Raw genomic sequence first — 21,947 nt, forward strand, 5'->3', positions numbered from 1 at the left:
TATATATATAAAATTAAATTAGGGATAAACGAATAGCGTAGGAAAGAGGGGAGTTTCGAATGAATTTAAAGTTTTTCTTGTAAAAGTTTCATTCGGCACCTGAAAAATTGATCACGATCCACGCTCTCTGTTATCCGGGGATGCCTTCTGCCACGCGGATATCACGAATTGTCGAATTTCTACGCGGGAGATGGATAAATTTAGGTATCCTTTTAGACGCGTTGGGCTATTTCGAGGGGGGGGGGAAGATGAAGAATTTCTTTCTTTTTTAGGTGCTCGCTTCGCCTCCCGCAAACTTGCTCTCCCCCTCGGTTTTGTGGAGCAATGGCGTGTCGATAAATAACGACGTGTTTTAAGTTTGGTAAATCTATTAAAGATCACGGAAGGCGCGAGGAAAATATAGGAAGAGAGTATAGGTTTTTAAAGACTTCACCGGCGTGAAGTGCCGTAAACAATTGCCGCCAAGTGTTCATGACCCGAAATTTCTTTGTCTAGATAAAACGTCCCCGTAATTGCTTCGAAACACTGTTTCGGGGGGGTGTCGAGTGAGCCGGATTCGTGAATTTCCTGCGTTTTTAGTAGCAAAAAACGTTCGAACGTTCTTCCTCGTTTATGCGCCGGAATTCGGATACGGCGCCGATTCTTAGAAATTGCCGAAAATCTCGATTCTCGAACGGTTCGAGTTATTGTATATATGTACATCGAAAGCGTACGGACATACGGACGGACCATACAGACTGCGATTGCTTTTTTTTTCCTGCATCGTTATTTCGGTTAGTGCGTCGTATCGAGTTATGATATTCGCATCGTTAAAGACGGGGACGCTTTGCGGATGGTACTATTTTCTTAGCCGGAGGCGGTCCGTCTGGAACCAGTTTGCCCTTCTCCCTCCCGTGACCCATGCCAAGGACTGAGCTGTCGACTCCGGCCCGAAGTCGAACGTTCTTTCCTCTTCTTCCGTTCTTCGCCTCGATATTACGCTCCTCTGCCCGAACGTCCGAGCGTAGATGGCCATTCAACTTCAAGCAGGTAACGTCTTACCAGTTTTTTATCCCTTCCCCCGTAAGGAAAGGTCGGTTTTAGCACGGGATGGGTCTGATTATTTATTATTATTAATTTCTTTTTTACCGATACTAGTCGATCGGACGCGCTCGGCTGCATTCGGTACAGTGTTTTTAACAGTTCGAAAACAGGCCGTTGGGCCGCGGTTTAATTAAGGTCTTTCGGTTCTCTTTCCCGTTTGTTTACTACACTTGCCAACTGTTGAAATTCGTTCAACTCTTGCTCCTTCCTCCCTCCCTCTCGCTCGCTCTTCTTTCTTCCGTCTCCCCTTTTTTTTTCTTGTATAAATAAATCAGAAACTATTTGTTTAAGCCTCGAGATGTAATTTTAAACTCCTCGAGCGTTAACGTTATAAATTTAAATTCGATTAAAAAATCCATTTTTGCTCCGGCGACTCTTCCTCCTCCCTCTTTCCTCTTTTTATTTTTCGTTTTATTTTATTTTTTTTTACCTATTTACGCGTAATTGATGAACTGTACGTTATTAAATTCCTTTTTTTTTCTTTTCGTTACCAGAAGAATTATTTTTGGAAATGCGCATTTATTCTTAAAAGAAGAAAAATAATAATTCAAAATAATAAACAATAAAAATTCTTCCGCAAACCTCTTCTTCCTCTTCCCTCCTCGAAGGAGGGGGAGGAAGAAAAGTAATTATAAAGTTTCGTCTCTCTCTCTCTCCCTCCCCGTTAGTTTAGTTTAGTTTCTTCACCTCTTTTTTAATTCTAAATGATGGATAAAATCTAAAAATAATCGATGAGGTCTGGAGAAAATCGATACACGCCTCTTCCTGCTTGGCAAATTTATTATTATTATTATTATTATTGTGTCCTGCTCGTCGCTAGTTTCGTCCGTCTGTAGTAATGTCTGTTCGTACGCCGCATTAGCGACTGTAATTTGATAGATGCCATTCTCAGAAATTAATATAGAAGCGATTTTCTATTACCGAGTAATCCGGGAGTGTAAATATAGAAGCGAAACACTAGCGGGTCGGTTGCCAGAATGCTCTTCTCGTTTGTAACGTTAATTTTCGTAACGAAACTTCGCTTTAACGCGCGTTTTCGGGTCCAATTTGGGCAGATGTCCCGCTTGTCTGTCTACCGGTCGGTGTGGTTACCGACACGTGCTTTGTTTTATTAAAATCGGGCGTTAAATTCGGGGGGGGGTGATTAACGACCGCTATAAAACGCGGCTACGTGTATATTTCAATGTTTTAGACCGCGAAATTTATAGAGATTTAAAAAAAAATTGTAATTATTTATATTTTATATTTGCCGGGGGCATTTTTAATTTATACTTAGAGTTTGACGAATCGACTTTCGTCTTGCTGCAAGTGTTTTCTCGCAGATTCGTGGGAAAAATATGCAATAATAATAATAATAATCTGTGAAGCGTGCCCTTTCCTTTATAATCGTAGGATTCAAATTTTACATCTAAAATGGTTATACTTAGATTAAATGTCGTATAATTCCACGTGAGTTGTCCTATATTCGCGGGTTTTTCTCTCGGAAATTCATTTCCTCTCGTTGCTATCAGATGGATCTTTACGGAGCTTGATCGATGAGGTCCCGTTCTTGAAAGAAGTTCGTGTGTATTGCCGAGTGATTTATCCTTCTACCTTCATTGTTTGCCCGTGTCTGTATATATATATATAGAAAGATTCCCATTTTATATCTTAATTAACCTGGCGTTGATATGACAGGTTTTTTTGTGAGGGGGGAAAGCTGCTTCTGCTGCCGTCTCCCGCAGCGCCATTGTTGAATGTGCTGCTAATTGAAGAGATGTTTTCTAATGTTCGGTTACAAAAGCCTCCCTTCATTGTAGCCCTCCATCGTTTAATAATAATCTTTGTCGAAAACGATCGCAAAAATGGAGCGATGGCCCTTCGAGGGACGTTTCTATCATATTTTTTCTCCACCCGGAAAAATTGAAATTATACTTAATTAAATCCGTTTCGCCGTTTTGAGGTAGCTTTTTTTTGTTATTTCTTTTATAATTATACAATTTCTGTAAGTTTAATTTAAATTTTTATTCGCGGAGTCTCCATCTTTCTAAAACGTACAGAGTTTAAAGACCTATCTATACTCGAGTGCCCGCAGTGGTCGAATGGACGAGACCACCGGTAGATGGTCGCGGGTTCGCGCCCGCCCAAACTGGCCGGGCGCGTGGAGTTTTGCGGATTTTCTTCACGCGTCTAACACCTAAAATGGGCGCTCGTTTTCCACGTCGAAAGTCCTCCCGGGGGCGTCACCCCCCTCGGCGGATCGTCAATCCCGGCCCCACGCGCGAAGAAACCCGACGTTGATAATGGACGTTCCTACTTTTCGGATGATGAAAATTTACGGAAACATTAAATTATTCATTAGGGCGATGCAAAAATACTGAATAATTAATAAAATCGGCATTTATTTTTCGACATTGTTCCTCGGAGAGAAGCCAGGCACTTTTTTATTTTATTTTATTTTTATTTCCTCTCCTCCCCGTGGCTGATAAGTCGCATCCCTACGTGTCCTCTTCCCGTTCATTTAATCAAATTAGAAATGAATATTTTACCATTGCGGCTGGATGTTCGAAATGTTGAGATACCGAGCGGTAATTTTCCATATGGGTTACATTACCGTAATGAAGAAACCAGACCGGTTTGGATAATTTATTCTTTAACCAATTATAAAAAGTTCGATAATTGGTTTTCGGTGCGGAATATCGATCGATTTTAAAAATACAGTTAATTACTTTTACGTGTTATATGATACCAGTCGGTCTTGCCGTGTTTTAAAGCGCCGTACGCTTACTGATACGCTGTCTGTGGGCTTAAAATTTCCCAACTCCTGATGGATAAATTGTACTAATTTGAAAAACTTGGCTGCTTCTGGTATTTCAGTATTGTTCTTTTTTACTTCGTTCTCTTAGTCGTGAAGCACGGCAAGCTTCTTTCTAGTAGATACTGAAGCTGTTCTTGACGTAAATGAGCTCTTTCCTAGAAAATACCTCCTCTCTCTGTACAATACTTCTATTCCTCTGTACAAGGAGGTACATAATAAACACAGTAAATTACCGATTAAATCAATTTTTGTATTGATGATAACGCATGTATTTTTATCTCCGTTAACAATACTTTCTTTCGGTTGGATACACACTGCGTCGAGGAAATCCTGACAGAGCGAGAGGTGTCTAGTTACAATTACTCATACCAGAATTTATTACGAGTTACCGAATGAGTAGCGGTTACGGTTTCAGATTCGATAATTCTTCTTAAAGTTTATTATTTTAATAAGGAGTGAATTCTGTTTTCTAGATTTATATAAAAGTATTTAACTAAAGTATGTAATCGGTTTCTCTTCCTCTTTTTTTCCAGATCTCACCCCCGAAGAACAACAACTGCTGGCCGATATTCGACGAAGGAAAGCAGAACTGCTTAGAGAGATTCAGGTAAATATAATAATAAAACCCCCGGAGACGAAGAAGTAGGGGAGAATTTAGAAAAATAATAATAATAATAAAAACACCCCGAATAACTCGACTTCTTTATGCCTTTACGCGTGACCTTAACTAAAAATTGAACTTTTCGCATCACTCGTCGACACTTCTTCCCCCCTCTCGCTAGTTATTCCAGTTTGGGTTACAGTAGCGGAACTGTGGCAGCCACGCCCCTCTCTCTCTCTCGCTGTGTGTGTATGTCTGTCGTTCGTCATTGATCTTATCCCCCACGTCCTTATTTCGAAACAAAGCGATGGCTATCTGCCATTGTGAAAACAGGTACCAGAAGTATCGTTAAGTAAAAAGACACTCTTATCGCTCCAGTTTAATTATCTTGTATATTTATGTTAAGTACCCGATTTATATCGCCTATTATATTACGCCTTTTATTAATAAGACGGGCCACGTCGAGTGTGTTTGTCCGTCTCGGCAGTAAATAATAAGTAGTGTGCCGCTTGTAGGGAACGTTCCCATGTTGCGTGTGACCCGAAGCATTATTGTGGTTGCCTTTTTTTCCCCCTCTCTCTGCTCCGTAGTACGTACAGTACAGATAGAAATTTCGTCTGTGTCCCGCTGTGTTTCTAATGGCGACCTCCCCAAAACTCGCTTTTAATACATTGTCCAGGGAGGAGGATGTTTATGTATACACACACACTTTTATCGGTCGAATTAATCGTAAATATACCCTGGGATTGGTCTATCGAATCGATACCACGCCACTCTTATTTTCGGTAATAGTTTCCAAGTGCTTTTTATGGAGGTCTGTCCGCTCGCTAACCTCTCTACTTATTATGAATTTCGATTAGCATCCCTCTCGTAAAGGGGAACGGCGTCGGTTTTGTCGGGGTGAGTAGTGTAAGTAGACGATCGGGGGGGATGGAAATATATTGGCTGGAGGAGGGGGAGGAGGATCGCACCAATCTCTCTCTCTCTCTCTCTTTCCATCTCCCCCGGAAAGGGCAGTGGGGCAGTCGATAACGTCACACTTTTAGCCCTTTTCCTCGATTCTCTTTGTTTTGCTTTGGCTTATTTGGTTCGGGGGTGGCTCGGAGAAGTGAGTGACGGAGGAGAAGGGGGGGAGAAAGAAAACGAATTTTCGAAATCGAATAGTTTAGTCGAGAACTGATACGGTACGGGGATGTCGTGTAGCTGATTTCAGTTGTCGATTATGTGTTGTTTCGTGTCGCAGGATAAGCGAGTAGCCTTCGAAGAGGTGAGGCCCGTTTTTGTCTCTATTTTTACCGCTCTCTCCGACGTTTTGTTTATTTTAACGGTCGTAAACGGTTGTTTCTCTCGTACGGTGAGATAAGTAAAGCTTGTTTACGTAATTGCTTCCAGTGTCGTTGCCCCCTATACGTTCGTTTCGAAGTAATTAATTGGACGAAGGGTATTTAATTTGGTGTAAGAATGAAAGCTAATGGATAATTTCGTGTCAATTTATTAATTACAAATCAGGAAAAAAGCCATCAGAGAAATGATTTTCTTCCTTTATAATTAACTTTATCTTTTTTTCTCTCTCTTCCATTTGATTTTAGCCTTTAGTTGTTTTGCAGGAATGTTTTTAATAGGGGAAAAAATTAAATATTAAAGGAGAAAACTCCCGACATTATGAATCATCCATCGGTCTGGTTAATTTCCTCTTAAGAATTATGTAATGTTAGGATATTTTTTTAAAGAAGAAATTAAGTAAGATTTTGTCATTAGGCTGGGGAATTTGATATTAAAATTAGTCGATTTGGCCTGGATTATATATAACTCGTCGGAAAAAGTTAACAAATACAAAATGTCGGCTGTTAATACCGAAAAAAAAGTAATATTTTTAATAGAAAAGTTTTCAAATCCTCGAGGCTGTAAATTACTTTTATTTGGAATGTTTCGGAATTGATCGGTCGAAATATAATCCAGTCGTTCGCATTTAAAAGTATATTTGCTGCTGTTGTATTTGCAACTTTAAGCATTCTTTTGTCATAAATCACCTTGTTGGTAAAATGAAATTAATATTTTCTTAGAAGAAAAATGACTCCGACTTCTCGAACTTGATTCCAAAACTGCTTTATCATGATTTTTAACATGTAAGTTGTATATGACACAGTTACAGAACAATGGTAACAAGAACTTTAATGTGAAATACTTGAATAAGAAATTTAAATGTTTTCCCTGTTTGTGCTTTGTAAATGTGTGTTTTACAATTTGAACCTACTTTATTTATTTATTTTTTTAAAATTAGGTATCAAGGAGAGTATCATTGATAATTTTATTCTCTTCTTAATAAAGAGTAGTTGGTTTTATAAAAATTTTCACAGTTAATTGAGTTTTACTCTCCCAATTAGCCATTAAAGAAAAAAAAAACTGAAGTACTTAATGAATACCATTTTAAGTGGTTGTCCATTGCAATAGCAGTATGTGGGAAGAGACCAGGTGTTGCCGCCTAGTTCGTCCCCCCTTGTGGCGTTCGTCTCCGAGTCCCATTTCTTCTGGTATCGTCGGGTGCCGCCTCAAACTCTGCTTCTAGTGTTGCGTGCTTTGTTACGGCCTTCATAAACTACATTTATCAATTTCACAAAAATTTAAAGATTTTAAATTATAATATGCAAAAATTAAAATTATATTAAGGTATTATTATAGCAAGGTTAAAGACGTACGGTATGCTATTTATTGGAGCACATTGACATTGTCCATTAGTGATTTTTTTTCATTTCATTTCTCCTTTCTGTAACCAGTTTGTTACAACATGCAATCTCTGTCATACAACAATAATGATACCAATTTCATTTGTCATATATTCAATCTTCGGAAACCAGTTTGATTAACTAAAACTGTTTTTAGTAAATGCGTATAAAATGGATTTTTTTACATTTTTTTTTTTTTTTACAATTTAGACAATTTCTACACTTTTTTTTCATACCAAATTTACATTAAATGTAATCATTACGTACAGTAATTGTAAATCTATAATTGATTGTGAATAATTTATACTTTAACTAGTAAATTTCTTTCTGTTTCTGAATTGTTTCCTCTAATTTTTTTTTACTGTAAATGGTATTGTGATTCCTGCATTTCGTGGCAGTGAAAAAAAATTAGTTTTTCTCTTTATAATTGAAAACTTTTCTTTTAATAGCAACTTCGAGATGAAATTGCTGAAGTCACAGCAGAAATGGAAAGGCTCGAAGCACAGGATGAAAGGTAAACATTGATTCTCGGCGTGTTTGTTTTTGAAAAAGTAATTTTTAAAGTTAATTAATACGGTCAAATAATTAAAATGTCTCCGTGTTTTGTAAAATTTAAAACAAGCTTCCCTTTTTAAATTAAGTTTTTGTCGTCTCCGTTTCGATCCAGAAAAATGTAAATTTTACTCTTCGATACGAAGGCGTTTTCCCGAATTTTAATTTGCCATCGATTACGGAATAAAAATAAATTTTGGAAACGTCGGAATAATAACAAAATCGGTTTGCTAATGGAATTTAGTACATAAAGTTGGATAGTAATTGAAATGTCTTAACATGTTTCAATTAATTTGGCATCTGAGTGCATTCGGATGAAGATTCTAGTTCACCAGGTTGCAGGTTTGAATCCCACTTTGGACGTGGATGTTTGCAAGTGTCGAATTTTAATGGAAATTGGTCGCATGCAAAAGCCATCGGTGTGAAGTTGAATGCTTATCACTTATTTAAAATACATAATTTGATTGGTTTAATTTATTTTTTATTTTAGTGATTTTAAAAGAATTTACTAAATGAACACTTAGAACATGATAATTTTTATTGTTTTTGCATCACTTATTGTTTTAATCTGATATATTCCAACATAAGAATTTATATCTGAAAGTAGTAACATTTTCCATTACTTTTGACTTCCACAAACATTTGTATATAATTACTATAAGTCATAGACCTTTTGATGATCAGTTGTTTTGTATCTTTATTTTGATTGGGAATTAGGAGAATGTATTCTTTATGAGATTATATTTCGAATCAAGTCCACTTTTGATGATAGTGATTCAGAATATCAATATATATTGCATTATTTATTTGCCATTGCGTATTTTTGAATGGCATTTTACAATCTTGTGTTTTATGCTTTCAATGCTAATATGAAAGAATTTGTTTCGTATTTTATATTCCATTTTTATTTAAGAAAGCTTTAGGTGTACAGTGAGTTAGCGTTAATTGCAATGAAATAAATTGCTGAAATAATCATTTTCAGTTACAATCCTGCGTTTTATGACGGTTAACAAGCTTTTATTAAATGACTTCTGTACTGTAAGTTTGGTCTTTTTTCCATTTGATTTTCTTAAAAACAAAATTAGCTTTTTTGATATTAATGAAGAAATTTATTACCTAGCACTTTGTAAAAATTACATTAAATTTATTTAGAATAAATAGAATATTTCAAACTTATCTGTATGACAGAATAGTTATAATATCGAAATTTGAGATTTATTTATTGACAAGATTATTCCAATTTCAAGATGAATTTGTAATACATTTTAATATGTATTGTTAATCTAGATAAACAAAGAATAAGTAAAATTCAAAAATATATTATAATAATTTACATAAATTGTTTTGTTTTATAAATAAACAATGACTGGATGTAGGTTAACAATGGACAGATTAGAGATCAACGATCAAAATGAGTGTCAGATCTCTCTTAGTTGTCAATTATTTATTAAAATAGTCATTTAAGAGACAATATAGTAATGAGAAACTTTTTTCTATTGAACTTGAGTTGTGGATAGCATTTGAACTCTTAATATTTTAACAGTTCAATGAATCTTAGTTGGAATTGTAAACATTTTTTTTAATATGGAAGGAATTTGATTAATAATTTATTGAGTGTATCTATTTTTATTTGGTACAATTAAATGATAAATACTTGACCTAAAATTGTTCCTTTGTAGTGATAAGTTATCTGGCAGCATTTGATCAAAAACACTTGAACATAAAATCTTGAATATTAAGTATGAAGTGGCTTTAATTTTATGACCCAATTTTAGATGCATTCGATAAGATCGATACGTTTATCCGTCCTATAACAGTTACCGTGTTAGATATTTTCGAGTTGTTATTAATACAACTCGAGGGTGCAGCTAGATCAGAATAGTAGGGGTGGCTCTAGCAAATTACGGGATAACATTACATTACTGGCGTCTGGGGATTTGGAGTGTCCCGGGGAAAGAGGGTTTGGAAGTTCTGCCCCGAAAAATTTTTGAAATGTAATAGTCTATATTAGTATTAAGTAATGTATGTACAAAATGGTACAAAAATATTCAAAATTTAAATGTTAGAAATTATATATTTATGTAAAAAATATAAATAATCAAACAGAATTTAGTCATTTGGAAGAATAGACAGAGGTGACTGAGTTGCCTCTTGTCTCTCTATGGCTATGGGCCAGATGCAATTAAGTTTCATTTATAACTTTAGTACCTTATTTTGCTGTTCAAATTTTTTTTTTTTTTTATTTATCTAGACGTGAAATTCAAACTCAAATGTAACTAATTCTGTAGAGTTTTTATTTCAGTTTTTAAAGTATATTTCTCAGGATAACTATGAAATATTTTAATTGCATCTTGCATCTCCATAAACAATATTAAATTAAAATAATTCCAGGAAAGCAAGTACTGTATATTTTAGTTAATTGCATCAGTTAAATATATTCTTTTTCAATTTTTAGAATATATAGTTTATTATTTTTGAATATTGTAATGTTTAAAATGCGATTATTATAGGAAAATTCAAATTTATAATTCAGGATTTTACAAAATAAGTTTTAGAATGATGTGTAAGTGTATTGTAATTACAAAAAAAAAAAAAATCTTTTTTTCTGTAATTCTAAGAAATTTGTGCAATGTTTATATGATCAAATTTAAGAGATAATCTATTACATTGTGTACTGAAATTTGTACAAACAGTTATTTGTCGAAACAAAATCTATCGACAGAGATATTGCATTTTAATATTTTGCAATATCGTCAATTTGAAGCACTTATGAGGCAACATAGTACCTTATTCACAGTAAGTCGAGGTTAAATATATTTTTAGAAGTTTATTATAGATAAGAATTTACTTACAATAATTTTTCCCTCGTGCTTACGCTATATAAACAAGTTTTATCCGAAATTTGCAATCGTAAGAATCATTTTGCTTGACGTTCACTCGGTCGGGTTTAAAAGCAGCGAGGCAAAATAAAGCTCGACACTGTTGCGAAATCAAATCAAAGGTCATTGACAGTGCATGGAGCTTTCTATATTTATAATCTTAAACTGTGTATATATTTTGAGAAGGTCTTTTTATAATTTCTGTAGACAAGAAAAGAAAATATTAGAATAATAAATATCATTTTGTGAAATTTTATATTTTTGCTTAATAATAATAATGATTCATACTTGAATGAACTAATTTTATATCTGAATGATTCACTGTTACATATTAAAATAATAATCGTCATCATATGAAAAGAGGTTAAAATACATTTTTATGATTTCATTTTATTACGTTAATGAATGTATGGTTAATTACGAATAAAAATTAGTTTATACATAAAATTGTCTTATTATAAACAAGTGGAAAATAAGTCAGATTGTTTATAGAGAAGCTAATAATAATAATAACGCTTATCTGTTTATTATTTAAGAACTGGGTCAAAAATCGTGGGCTACATAGATATGAAAATTCATTGATAGAAAAATCATTCATAAATATGATGATTTTTGGATGGTCTTTTATCTAATAATAGATACCTTAATGTCTGTTTGACAATCTAATTTTACTAATATTGCCTTTTTATTAACTTACACTGTATATAATTATTTGTATTTTATTTATAATAAATATATTAAACAAATAAATCTAAGTAAAGTATTGCATTATTAAAGGATACACCCAATTCTGTTTTTGTGGCCGTAGATACATTGCCAAAAAGTCTGTGTAGAAAAGATACTGTAAGGGGGAAAATGGAAGATTGGTTCTAGACTTTAAAACCAGTGAAAATAATAAGACAAACCAGTTATATAATAGGACATGTTTAAACAATATATTTCGACTTAATAAATGGAAAAACGGACAATGTAAATTCTCAGCAAAATTTAATAAATTTGTGCTTGCACAAACTTTATTTTAATTTAATTTTTTCTATTTGACTTTTTCAATTAAATACCAAAATATCTCTAGCTTATGGTATAAAAAAAAACTATGTATTAAAAGGAATCTGAAGAAAGACAGTCATACCAAAAAAAATTGTCAAACTTTGAGTTAATTTTTTTTTCTGACCGCTTCAGTTGCAGGATAAAGTCGGAATGACTGATTTGGTGAGCTAGGCGGCAAGCAGCTAAGTAAGCAAACCAACGACAGTTCGTTTTATATGAAATCGACTACAGTATGTCATTGGTTTGCTTACTTAGTGGCTTGCCATCTGCATATATCCGTCGTCTCCACACACATTCAAATGAGCCTCGAAAAAAGAAAGACAAACATTAATGTACTCAAATGCGTATGACAGCCTTAAATGCAAATTCAAAGGTTAAAAAGAAAAAAATAACAATTTTCTAGAAAAGAAAGTAAGAATATTTATTTAATTAAAATTAAATGGAAGTTTTTAAAAGGGCAAATTTATTTGAGATGGGTTAGATTGAAACAAATCATGCAGAGATGAATTTTTTCCAGACTGCGTCGAAAAATCCATCTTAAAAAAATCTATATAAAAACAGAATTGGGTGTAATATGATTGACTTAATAGTTTACAATGAATATTAATATAGTTATACACGAATATTCAAATTTTATAATCACATAAATTTATATTATTTATATGTAATTGTGTAAAAATAAGCATTTAATTAAAAGAAATAAAAAAAAATTATATTAAATATTATATGGACTATTTTCTAAATTTATATTTTGAGTTTTGTAATTTTTTTTCACTTCATTTCAAGAGTAATTGTTTATCAATTATAGTAATTACTGTTTAAACTAGATAGCTTGTAGAAAGATTTTTAGTTTTGTAAGTTACATAGTTACATAGTATATAGCAATTATTACAATTACAGATATTATTATTTTATAAGCTTGCCATTCTTAAGTTATATTAACTACAATGTACTATATGTGGTATGTACAGTACTTTCAGTATTTTTTTCAGATAGATACGTGTAAGTTGTTTTTAAGGTTTTAGTTTAGTTTATTTTGTTAATTTTACAAACAATACCACTTTTTAACACAGTCTCAAATAACAATCTCCATTAAAATCTGATTAAGTGTGAAAATTTATGCCCAAAGTGGGATTTGAATCCTCAATCTGGAAACTTGGAAACGCTACCCTTTAACACATCTACCAGCTCAGGCCAATTAAATATGATATGACTTCAATATAAACTTCCAGTAAAATACTCTGACTTTTAAATATGACACATATCTGCTAAGCAAAGACAAGTTTCTGCTTTAATATTATCATTTAGCAATTGCTATATTAAGAAACTAAAAGCATTAGTACTCAAAAGAACAGAGATAGCTTTATCCGTTCTGCGAACTCTCCCTTAAGTTCTATCTGCTGTGTTGCTCGTCTAAAATAATCTAAAAAATGTTTCTAAACTAATAAATACAGTATTTTGGCTTCCTGAACTTTCGGGCAGTTACTTTCAAGATATTAGAATATGGTACTAAGGTTTACGCAGTTTTTCTGTTTACGAAGTTCTATCGTACCCTAGTATGCCTTTTGGTACTTAGTCACTTAACAAAAACTTCCGATCAATCTTTTGTCTTCTCGAGTTGCAAATTCTTTCAGAGAATTTTAAGCTTAAATTTTAAAACTAAGATTTCAGAATATTGTTTAGTATAATCTGAAATATTGATAATATTTGTAAAATAGTTGAGATACATTTTGATTGTATTTATTGATTATATAAATCACCGCGTGTAACTTTCGTAACACGGAATGTGATTGCTGTAATTTCTTTGAAGCTGGAAATTGTGAAAACTTGCATAATTCTCCTAATTCTAAAATTTAGGATAAAAAATGTAATGTTTGAACTATATTTGTTTACTTCATACCAGGAAAAAAGTTAGAGATGTTTTTTGAATTGTTTACAAATTTTTTTGCTTCCAAAATTGGAACTGAAAATATTAGTCATTGTGTAATCTGATATTGAGAATTTGTTACTATGTAAACAAGTAAGAAGAAAATTCATCAGGAAATATAATATATATATATATAGTTTAATCAAATTTCTGAGATAACTGACTGATGAAATATTAGTAACTCATTAGCAAATTACATTGTTGTCATTAAAAATATATTAAAATAGTAATAGATTACATAGTATAAGTCAAAATTCATTAGATATACATCAGAGCCAATGAAAAAGAATCATCCTACAGTTCCTAATACTTTTTAAAAAATGAATTTCTTCAAATTTTCATGACACTCTTGGTTTTTTATTTTATTATTATTTGGACTTCAGTCTTTAAAATATGTGCTTACCTTAAAACTCAAATATATTTTTTAAATCAAAATGAACAATTTTTCAAAATTTAAAGGAAAAATCAATTTAATATTCTCTTCTATTACTGTAAGGAAAAATTTCTTTTAGATTTTCATTCTTAAATCTTTAAAAACAGAAACAGAGGGAGGAAACTGATATTCATCAAAATCGTCATCATATTTCATCTTCTATACATTAAAAATGCATTTATTATTTAATAATAACATTGTCGAAATTTATTTCACTTTTTATCTGCATGCAAACAAATAAAACACAATAATTTTATTTATATTTAGGTATATTATTTTGTTTTATAAAGCTAATATAGATTTTTAGTTATTTTATTTGAAAAGTCTGTTTCCATTAAAGTCCACTATTTCCTGTTTTATTGAAAATTCTAACCATATCTACTTCAGTTCTTTGCTATTTTTAAGTCTTTTCACTTGTCAGGAGTACATATATACATGCAAATTTTTTCCCATGCATCTGTAATGAAGAGCCGAAAGGCTCAAAAGTACTTGGGAATTGGCATAAATATTGTTGAATCTACAGTAATGCGGGAAATATTTGACTTTGATTATTGGAGAAGTGAGTTATTGATTATTTACAACTAAAAATAACTTCCGAAATTTGTTCAGTTCTCAGCTCCAAAATTTATAACAGTTGTTCATTATAATAAAATGACTTTGCTTAAATTGATTGCTGGAGTTATGCAAACTTTAAATTGTTTTAATTAGTATAAATTATCCTAGTTTTATTTATAACTGTTAAAAGCAGAATTGAAGATTTTCATTATTCTATTATCTCATAAATAATAATTATTATTATAGTATTTAAAGTTTTATTTTTGTTTCAGCCGTACAAAGAATACTTCTTACTGTTAAACTAACTTGTTAACAGTCCTAGATTTTGTCCATAATTATTAGTTTATTGATAGTCAGAGAGTGTCTTTGTAGTTAATACACGCTGTTTCCTTTTTTTGAATAAATAAATAAATTCATATTAAACAAAGAGCCGTAATGAATAAAGAGTTATCTAAAATTTATTTGGTCAATTGTTCACGAAAGAACAATTAGTCTGGTAGATTGTTGTCAATGGCTTTGGCTGTCTAGTTACTGCCTTCTTTTTTGATATGTTAAACCAGTCCTCTTATGTTTACACCTGTTATAATTTGGAAGTAAGCCAAAATGAAAACTGTTTTTGTTAAAGTAAACTTGTCAATTAGAAACAAAAGCTTGATTATAAGGAACACAACACACTGTTTAAATATTTAAAAGGCAAGATTGACTTATTAAAGTGCTTTTTGGTTATTTAAAAAAAGTTGGGAAAACGTATCTTCTGACTTTTGTTTTCATAGTATGCTTAGATTAATCGTCATTCAAATTTATTATCGGTCACCGAACTATTCAAATTGGTTTGCATAATTTCTTTACAATGATTATTTAAATCTTTATTAAACATAATTAACTGAGTGAAAGTAAACAATATAAAAGAAAAATACATCATAAAACTACAAATGGAAACAAAAGAACATTGTCTACAATTTTAGCTTCGGTATCAGTCTTCATTTTATACGTGCAGTTGTATACAAATAGCAATATCTTTCCTTGAAAATCTATATCATAACCTTATGCATAATTATTAAATGACTGCAACACAATGTTTTGACACCGTCTCTTGGAAACATTCCAGTACAACAATATAATAACCTTTTCTTTTCATGTCCTTTAACCCAAGGTTACTTGGTTCATTTTCATGGTATTATTAGAGTAAAGTAAAATATTCTGTTGATAAATTGGTCAATAATAATAGAATAACAATCAAAAATGTCTAGTAATTAACATTACAAAACTATATCCGTATCTTACCGAATTCTTGTCATGTACAAATAGTTGCATACTCTAATAATCTACTATTAAGTATTATATATTTAAATAATTATATATAATTATTTTAATATCTGAAAAAATTTTAAATTGAAGACTATAAAAATAAAATTGTATCTAGTTTCCTCAGTCATAACTTAAAATGAAAGTTAGACTTCCTGTTATTGTTAAAGATTAATGTAATAGATAATAAGTGATCTATAAATAACGATTATGGAACTTTGTTTCGTCTAATACGATATGTAATGTATCTAGTAGGGTTTCCGTACATTTTAATTTTTTTAGGTTTTTTTCATGATTTGGAACTGTTTGTCCTGATTAAAAAATTTTTTGTTCATTCTTATAGAAAAATATTCTGATTTTGTAATTAAAAAGCCAATTAAGAATTATACATGATAGATGTCGTGCATGCATGTGCCAACTGTCCTTACAATCTCACATGCGATCACCTACACTAATCTTTGGCTCCTTCATTGTGTTCTGTGGCCATGTAGTGCTGTACAATGTCTTGGAAACTGTCAATGATTTTGTGCAGCTTTTCTCTCCTTTTTCACATGCCTATGGCACTAAGAGGACCTTTATATTTAATCATATCCATCACAGATTCAGCCAGTTTTGTTAATATTAACTATAACAAGTAATAAAAAATATTTAATAAAATTAATTTAATTAGTATTATTCATTTACTTTCCAAAATAACTACCACTTACTTCCCTCCCTACATATTGCTAAGTATCCATCAATTTTTATCATGATACTACCTCATAATATTTTGGTTTGGAACTTATGGCAACCCTATAGCTAGATTTTTTATTAGTTAAATGTATTTAAAATATAGAGGGAAGAAAATGTGAATTTGTGGCATTTTCTGATAGAAAATTTCCTTCAAATCTGTTTTTTCTTACTTTCAAACTTTGGCAATGTAAATACAACTAATATTGAAGAAAATATTACTGAAAAATGTATAGTAGTTGTGTGTTTATAATAATTATTAAAAGAAGATGCATAATATTTATGCAACCACATAATGATGTAAGGAAAGCACATATAAGTAAAATTGCTGCCCAAAGTCCTGGGATCACAAATTAGGACTTCTTGGGCTACATGCAATCCCTGAATTATGGATTACTTGTGATGTGTGTGTATATATATATATATTTATTTATTTATCTGCCATTTGTCACACTATCCCATTTAGCACAGTTTTGAATAAAGTTGCATTGTGTTTTTTCAATATAAAGTATGTTTAAATACAGATGAACATTGCACCACCCTATGTTATATATTATCATTTAGTACTCTGGAAATTATCTGTTTCTGTGCAAGAGAAAGGTGGTTTATGACATGATGTTTTAGACTTCTTCTATAGATCCAAATATGATGATTAAATGATGCTTAAAGATGATTGAACTTTTCTTTTTTTTACTTTTTGTTCAAGTAAAGCATTATTGTGATGATGCTAGAAGATAAAATTCTTACTTTTCTCTCTCATTTTTATTTTGTAGTTGGAAACATTTAGATTATCTAAATTGGAAACTAAATTGGAAATTGGATGATCTTTAGTATATTAAAATGTATAAATACATGAACAGAATGACAATATAATCAGTAGTTTTTCATCTCAACTTATCAATAGCTAAAACAAATGCATAAATATTAAAAAACTTGTTTTAAAATCACCATTTTGACAATATAGCTGTCACAGAATTAATATAATCTTAGGTCCAAAACATTTTTATAGAATCCAACATGAAAATAAAAAAGGTAACTCTCTCATTTATTCTTACATGTTATTAAAATTTGTAATAAACAAGCATTACAGAATAATACAAGAATTACAGCATTTATTTGAATATTTGTTGGTTTAGTTGGATTTGGGGTGTCGGTAGGCCAAAAAAATCCCAGATCTAGGCATTTGGATGTTTGAATACTCTTTGGTTGTTCAAATATTCGTTTACTCTAAATAAAATAGTCTCATCAAGACTGAATATTTTAATTTTGGCAAATATATTCGTATCTTGCTTTTCAGAACCTATTAAGATACGACTGAGTCGAGTCGAACGAAAAGGGACCATATTAACATCATCGACTCCAGAAATTTAGATATGGTAGCGTGCTTTGCCACAGTTTGAAAGATGACACTTAATCAATAAAATTAATATATATGTGCGTGTAAATATTAATTTGAGAGATAATATTTTAGTTATTCTTAATATATAAAATTTTTCAAAAAAAATTACTATTAAGATGTTATCTAATAAACTATCAGACAAAACATTTATTACTTTGCCCTCCAAAGATTTCTGAAAGTAAATAAAATTAATTTTAATATGAATAATAATAAAACCGCAGTTAGGTAAAATAATCATATTACACTAAAAAATTAAAGCAAAATTAAACTGATGGTGTATTTAAGTTTTTTTTTTTAAATGTTTTAATGCTGAAATGATGGTATTGATACTTAAATAGTCTAGCAAAATTGATGCTTTATATAATGCTATAATTACCAAAATTGAAATAATTCCAAAAAATAGTTTCGAGTGTTTATTAATTAATAAAATAGTTAATTTTGTAAAGATTATATATAAATGTCAATTCTTTACTAAGGAATTGAATTATGTATTGTGTAAATACAAAGTTATCAAATGTGATAGCAAAATGCTCAAGTAGTTTAGCAATGCTGCGAGTCAGCAGTGCAAAGTCTGATTTGCAACATTGCCAAACTTCTCACACTTGCAAGTTCTTTTGCTCGGATTACCTGCGCGTGTATTCGGATCACACACACAAAGATAATCCAAGTGTAAGAACTTTCAAACATTTATGAACATTTTAATTGTGTGTTCAAAAAAATTTTTGTTAATGATTTAGAATTGAATATAAAGCTATTAATATAAATTTGTATAAAATTTTTTGAAAATATATCTTAAACTATATATTTAAGACTTATTACTAGAAGAATTTAATATACTATTAAAAAAAATAGTTTCATGAAATGTGCTTATTATATGATGAGAGATTCCAGTGTGATGAAAAGTGCCCAAGGCTTGCAACAGTAAAGAACTATTTGAGCTCTAGCTAAACTTGTTCTGTGTGAAGAATTTGGTATTAATTTCAAAAACTCAAATTGAACAATAACTGAGGACATTTCAGTAACCTTAAACAACAGGGTAACGACAAATCAGTTCGGATGTTTTTGGCTCACACCGAAGGCCTTCCTCGGGAACGACAGAGTTCTGCTTCATTGTTCCCGAGAAAGGCCTTTGCCATAGGTCAAAAATGTTACTGCTGAAAAGTTCGCAGTTATTGAAATTGAGATCAAAATTAATAATAAAACAGTAAATGTTATAATTGTAACTGTTTTGTAATTATTACGTAATACTTTTTACACGGAACTAATCGTAGAAGTTTGTAAAAATCTGGCATTAGGAATCGGTAAGTACTAAAACATAACATGGCTAATGTTATGTTTTAGTACTTAAAAAGATATCCTATACAAATGTCCTATGCAGTAAAAAATTTTTATTTGATGTATATAATTATGAAGTATATGTATATACATATGTTTTTTCCCTTACGTCCAAAAAACATTTTGTTATTTATGATTTAGAATAACAAATTTATCTTAATTTTATAATGTATGTTCTCGAAATGATTTTTAAACATAAAATATTTTCAATTTACAGTAAGACTAATACGAAAGCAAAGCAGTTGTCCATAGGCAAAAAGAAATTTAACATGGATCCAAAAAAAGTATGGAAATGTTAATTTTATTCTTGATAAAATTTAAATTATTGAATGCTTTATAAATTTAATTAAACAGAAAATATGCAATTAGTATTTATGGAACTTGGAATGAAGTTAAGTTTTAATAAATAAATTTATAATAAAGTAACTAAGCTGCTTTTTTTTATTTATATGTTTACCATAGTAATTAACATTTTCGTTAAATGTACATAATACTTCAGTTATTACAATTGCATATAATTGAACGGTATTGAACTTTAACCATTAATCTGACAAATGACTGAATATTTTCTAATAGTTTTTTTGCTATTAATGCAAAGTTTTCTCTTATTGTTTATTGATGATTTTAAAAGTTTTGTCATTCACAAGTTTATCATGTTATCAGCATTTGATGGTGTAATGGGTAAGTCCTTTGACCGCATAGGGCCCGTTTCAATGCTTTCTACACACAACATGATTATATTGGTTAAAAATCAATAAAGTTTGGTGAAACAATCTGCATAAAATGATGGGTTAAATAGCAGAGTTCTTTCGTTTTCTAATCGAAATCAATGTTAATAAACTATTACTGCACTTCTTTTAGCATCGCTCACACTATATAATATAGTATTGCCGAGTCCTGGATTATTTTCTAAACTTCTGATTGAATAAATGTGAATGTAGATGTGGAAAACTTGCTCAGATTTGTATAAAGTGTTTAACTGTTTTGTAAATATATTTTACACATCAGCTAGGATTGGCACCAGCACTATGAAGTCAGCTGTTTGGCAATAATCTTAGAATTACTGATTAATATAGTTGAGAATGTAACTTTATTGAAAAGTCGAAAAGTATAGATTTTTATAATTGGCATGATAATCATTGTATTAGAAAATGATTTATCTTATAGTTGCTTTTAGTTACTTTTTCTGTCCTCCCTCTAGTTAACCATAATAATTATTGTTTTTAATAATTTTTTTTGTGTTTTTCTATAATAATTTAGTTAATACTTATGATTACTTCAGGGAATAGAGTACTTGATAGAACATGGTTTATTAAAAAACACAGCAGATGATGTGGCACAGTTTCTATATAAAGGAGAAGGATTGAATAAAACTGCAATTGGCGATTATCTAGGGGAAAGGTACTTATATTAAAAATACTTTTTTACATAGACTATATAATTAATATTGCACAACTGTTAATTAACATTATTTTAATTTCAGAAATGAATTCAATATCAAAGTTCTCGACGCATTTGTCGAACTTCACGATTTTACCGACTTAATATTGGTCCAAGCTCTCAGGTACAGTACCTAGTAGTAACGAAAAGAAAGTTTAAAGGTTTAATGCTAAAATAATTTTTTAAAATGAAATCGTTAATATGTTTACCATATTCTTTAATAATGTTCCTTTAACAATAATTGATATTTATGTTAATGATTAGTAAAATGTTAAATTTATCGCTAATGAATTTTTTTTCATTAATAGTATATGTTGATTTTTAAAAGGAATGTTTTATTAAAATCTCAATTACTTTAGCCAATTTGAAATGATAAGTTAGCAAAATAAAAATCCCAGGTTAGTTAATGAAAAATTAAAATAAAACTTATGATTTTTTTTCTTCTGAAAGTTTTAGTAAATATTCAAATTGTCTTCTAATCAAATTACACAAATTATTGTTCTTAAATGTAACGATAATGTAACCTTAGTTTCGTGATTCAAAGATTGTAGGGTGGATAAAATATTTTAAATATTTATTGTCACTTGTGGTTGACACTGTTCTAATGCAAATTGTCAATTTATTATTCTTTGTATCTGTCTTAATTTCGTTCGGTTAATTTATTCCTAAATTTTTATTGTGTTTTTATCTCTTATTTTCATTCTATTATATGTAGATACATTTTTTAAAATTTGTCACTGAAATAATTTTTTTATTTACCACTTTTGAGATCATTGATGATTGAGTTCATTTCATTTCAAATTAGTTAAATTCTTAATTATGGTAGTATTTATCATATATCTTACATTATAAGATGTAACTTTTTTCCCATAGAAGACCATCCTGTATTTTATACAATAGCCAAACTGGAGTAAGCCTACATGTCATAGCCATTGGTATGTGGTAAATCCAAGTGCTTAATTTTAAACACGATGGTGTAAACATAAAACTGTCTACTGTAGATTTGAAGCAAATGTGTGCATATTATGTCATTTGATTCCTGATATTAAACAATTAGCCTAAGTATATATGATGTTTGTTTCTCTAATTGTTGCCGTAAACAAATTAATTAATTTAAGTTTGGCCGAAATTAAATGAGCGTA

The 21,947-nt window shown here is 30.7% G+C and overlaps 1 protein-coding gene across 6 annotated transcripts in view; it reads left to right on the forward strand.

Annotated features, from left to right (window-relative positions):
- The window catches only part of step (cytohesin steppke), a 78,850-nt gene that overhangs the window by 40,638 nt on the left and 16,265 nt on the right, over window positions 1-21,947 (forward strand). For 4 of the 6 annotated variants that reach the window (XM_067284383.1, XM_067284384.1, XM_067284385.1 and 1 more), the window contains 5 exons: window positions 4,414-4,487; window positions 7,654-7,718; window positions 19,583-19,649; window positions 20,648-20,766; window positions 20,849-20,929. In XM_067284383.1, coding sequence (XP_067140484.1) covers window positions 4,414-4,487; window positions 7,654-7,718; window positions 19,583-19,649; window positions 20,648-20,766; window positions 20,849-20,929 — 406 coding nt within the window. Of the gene's footprint in view, window positions 1-992; window positions 1,030-4,413; window positions 4,488-5,607; window positions 5,749-7,653; window positions 7,719-19,582; window positions 19,650-20,647; window positions 20,767-20,848; window positions 20,930-21,947 lie in introns of those variants that run through there. The other 2 variants (XM_067284387.1, XM_067284388.1) reach the window with 2 other exon arrangements.

The sequence above is a fragment of the Centruroides vittatus genome, unplaced genomic scaffold (genome assembly GCF_030686945.1).
Source record: "Centruroides vittatus isolate TY-2023 unplaced genomic scaffold, ASM3068694v2 scaffold_1172, whole genome shotgun sequence".
Lineage (NCBI taxonomy): Eukaryota > Metazoa > Arthropoda > Arachnida > Scorpiones > Buthidae > Centruroides > Centruroides vittatus.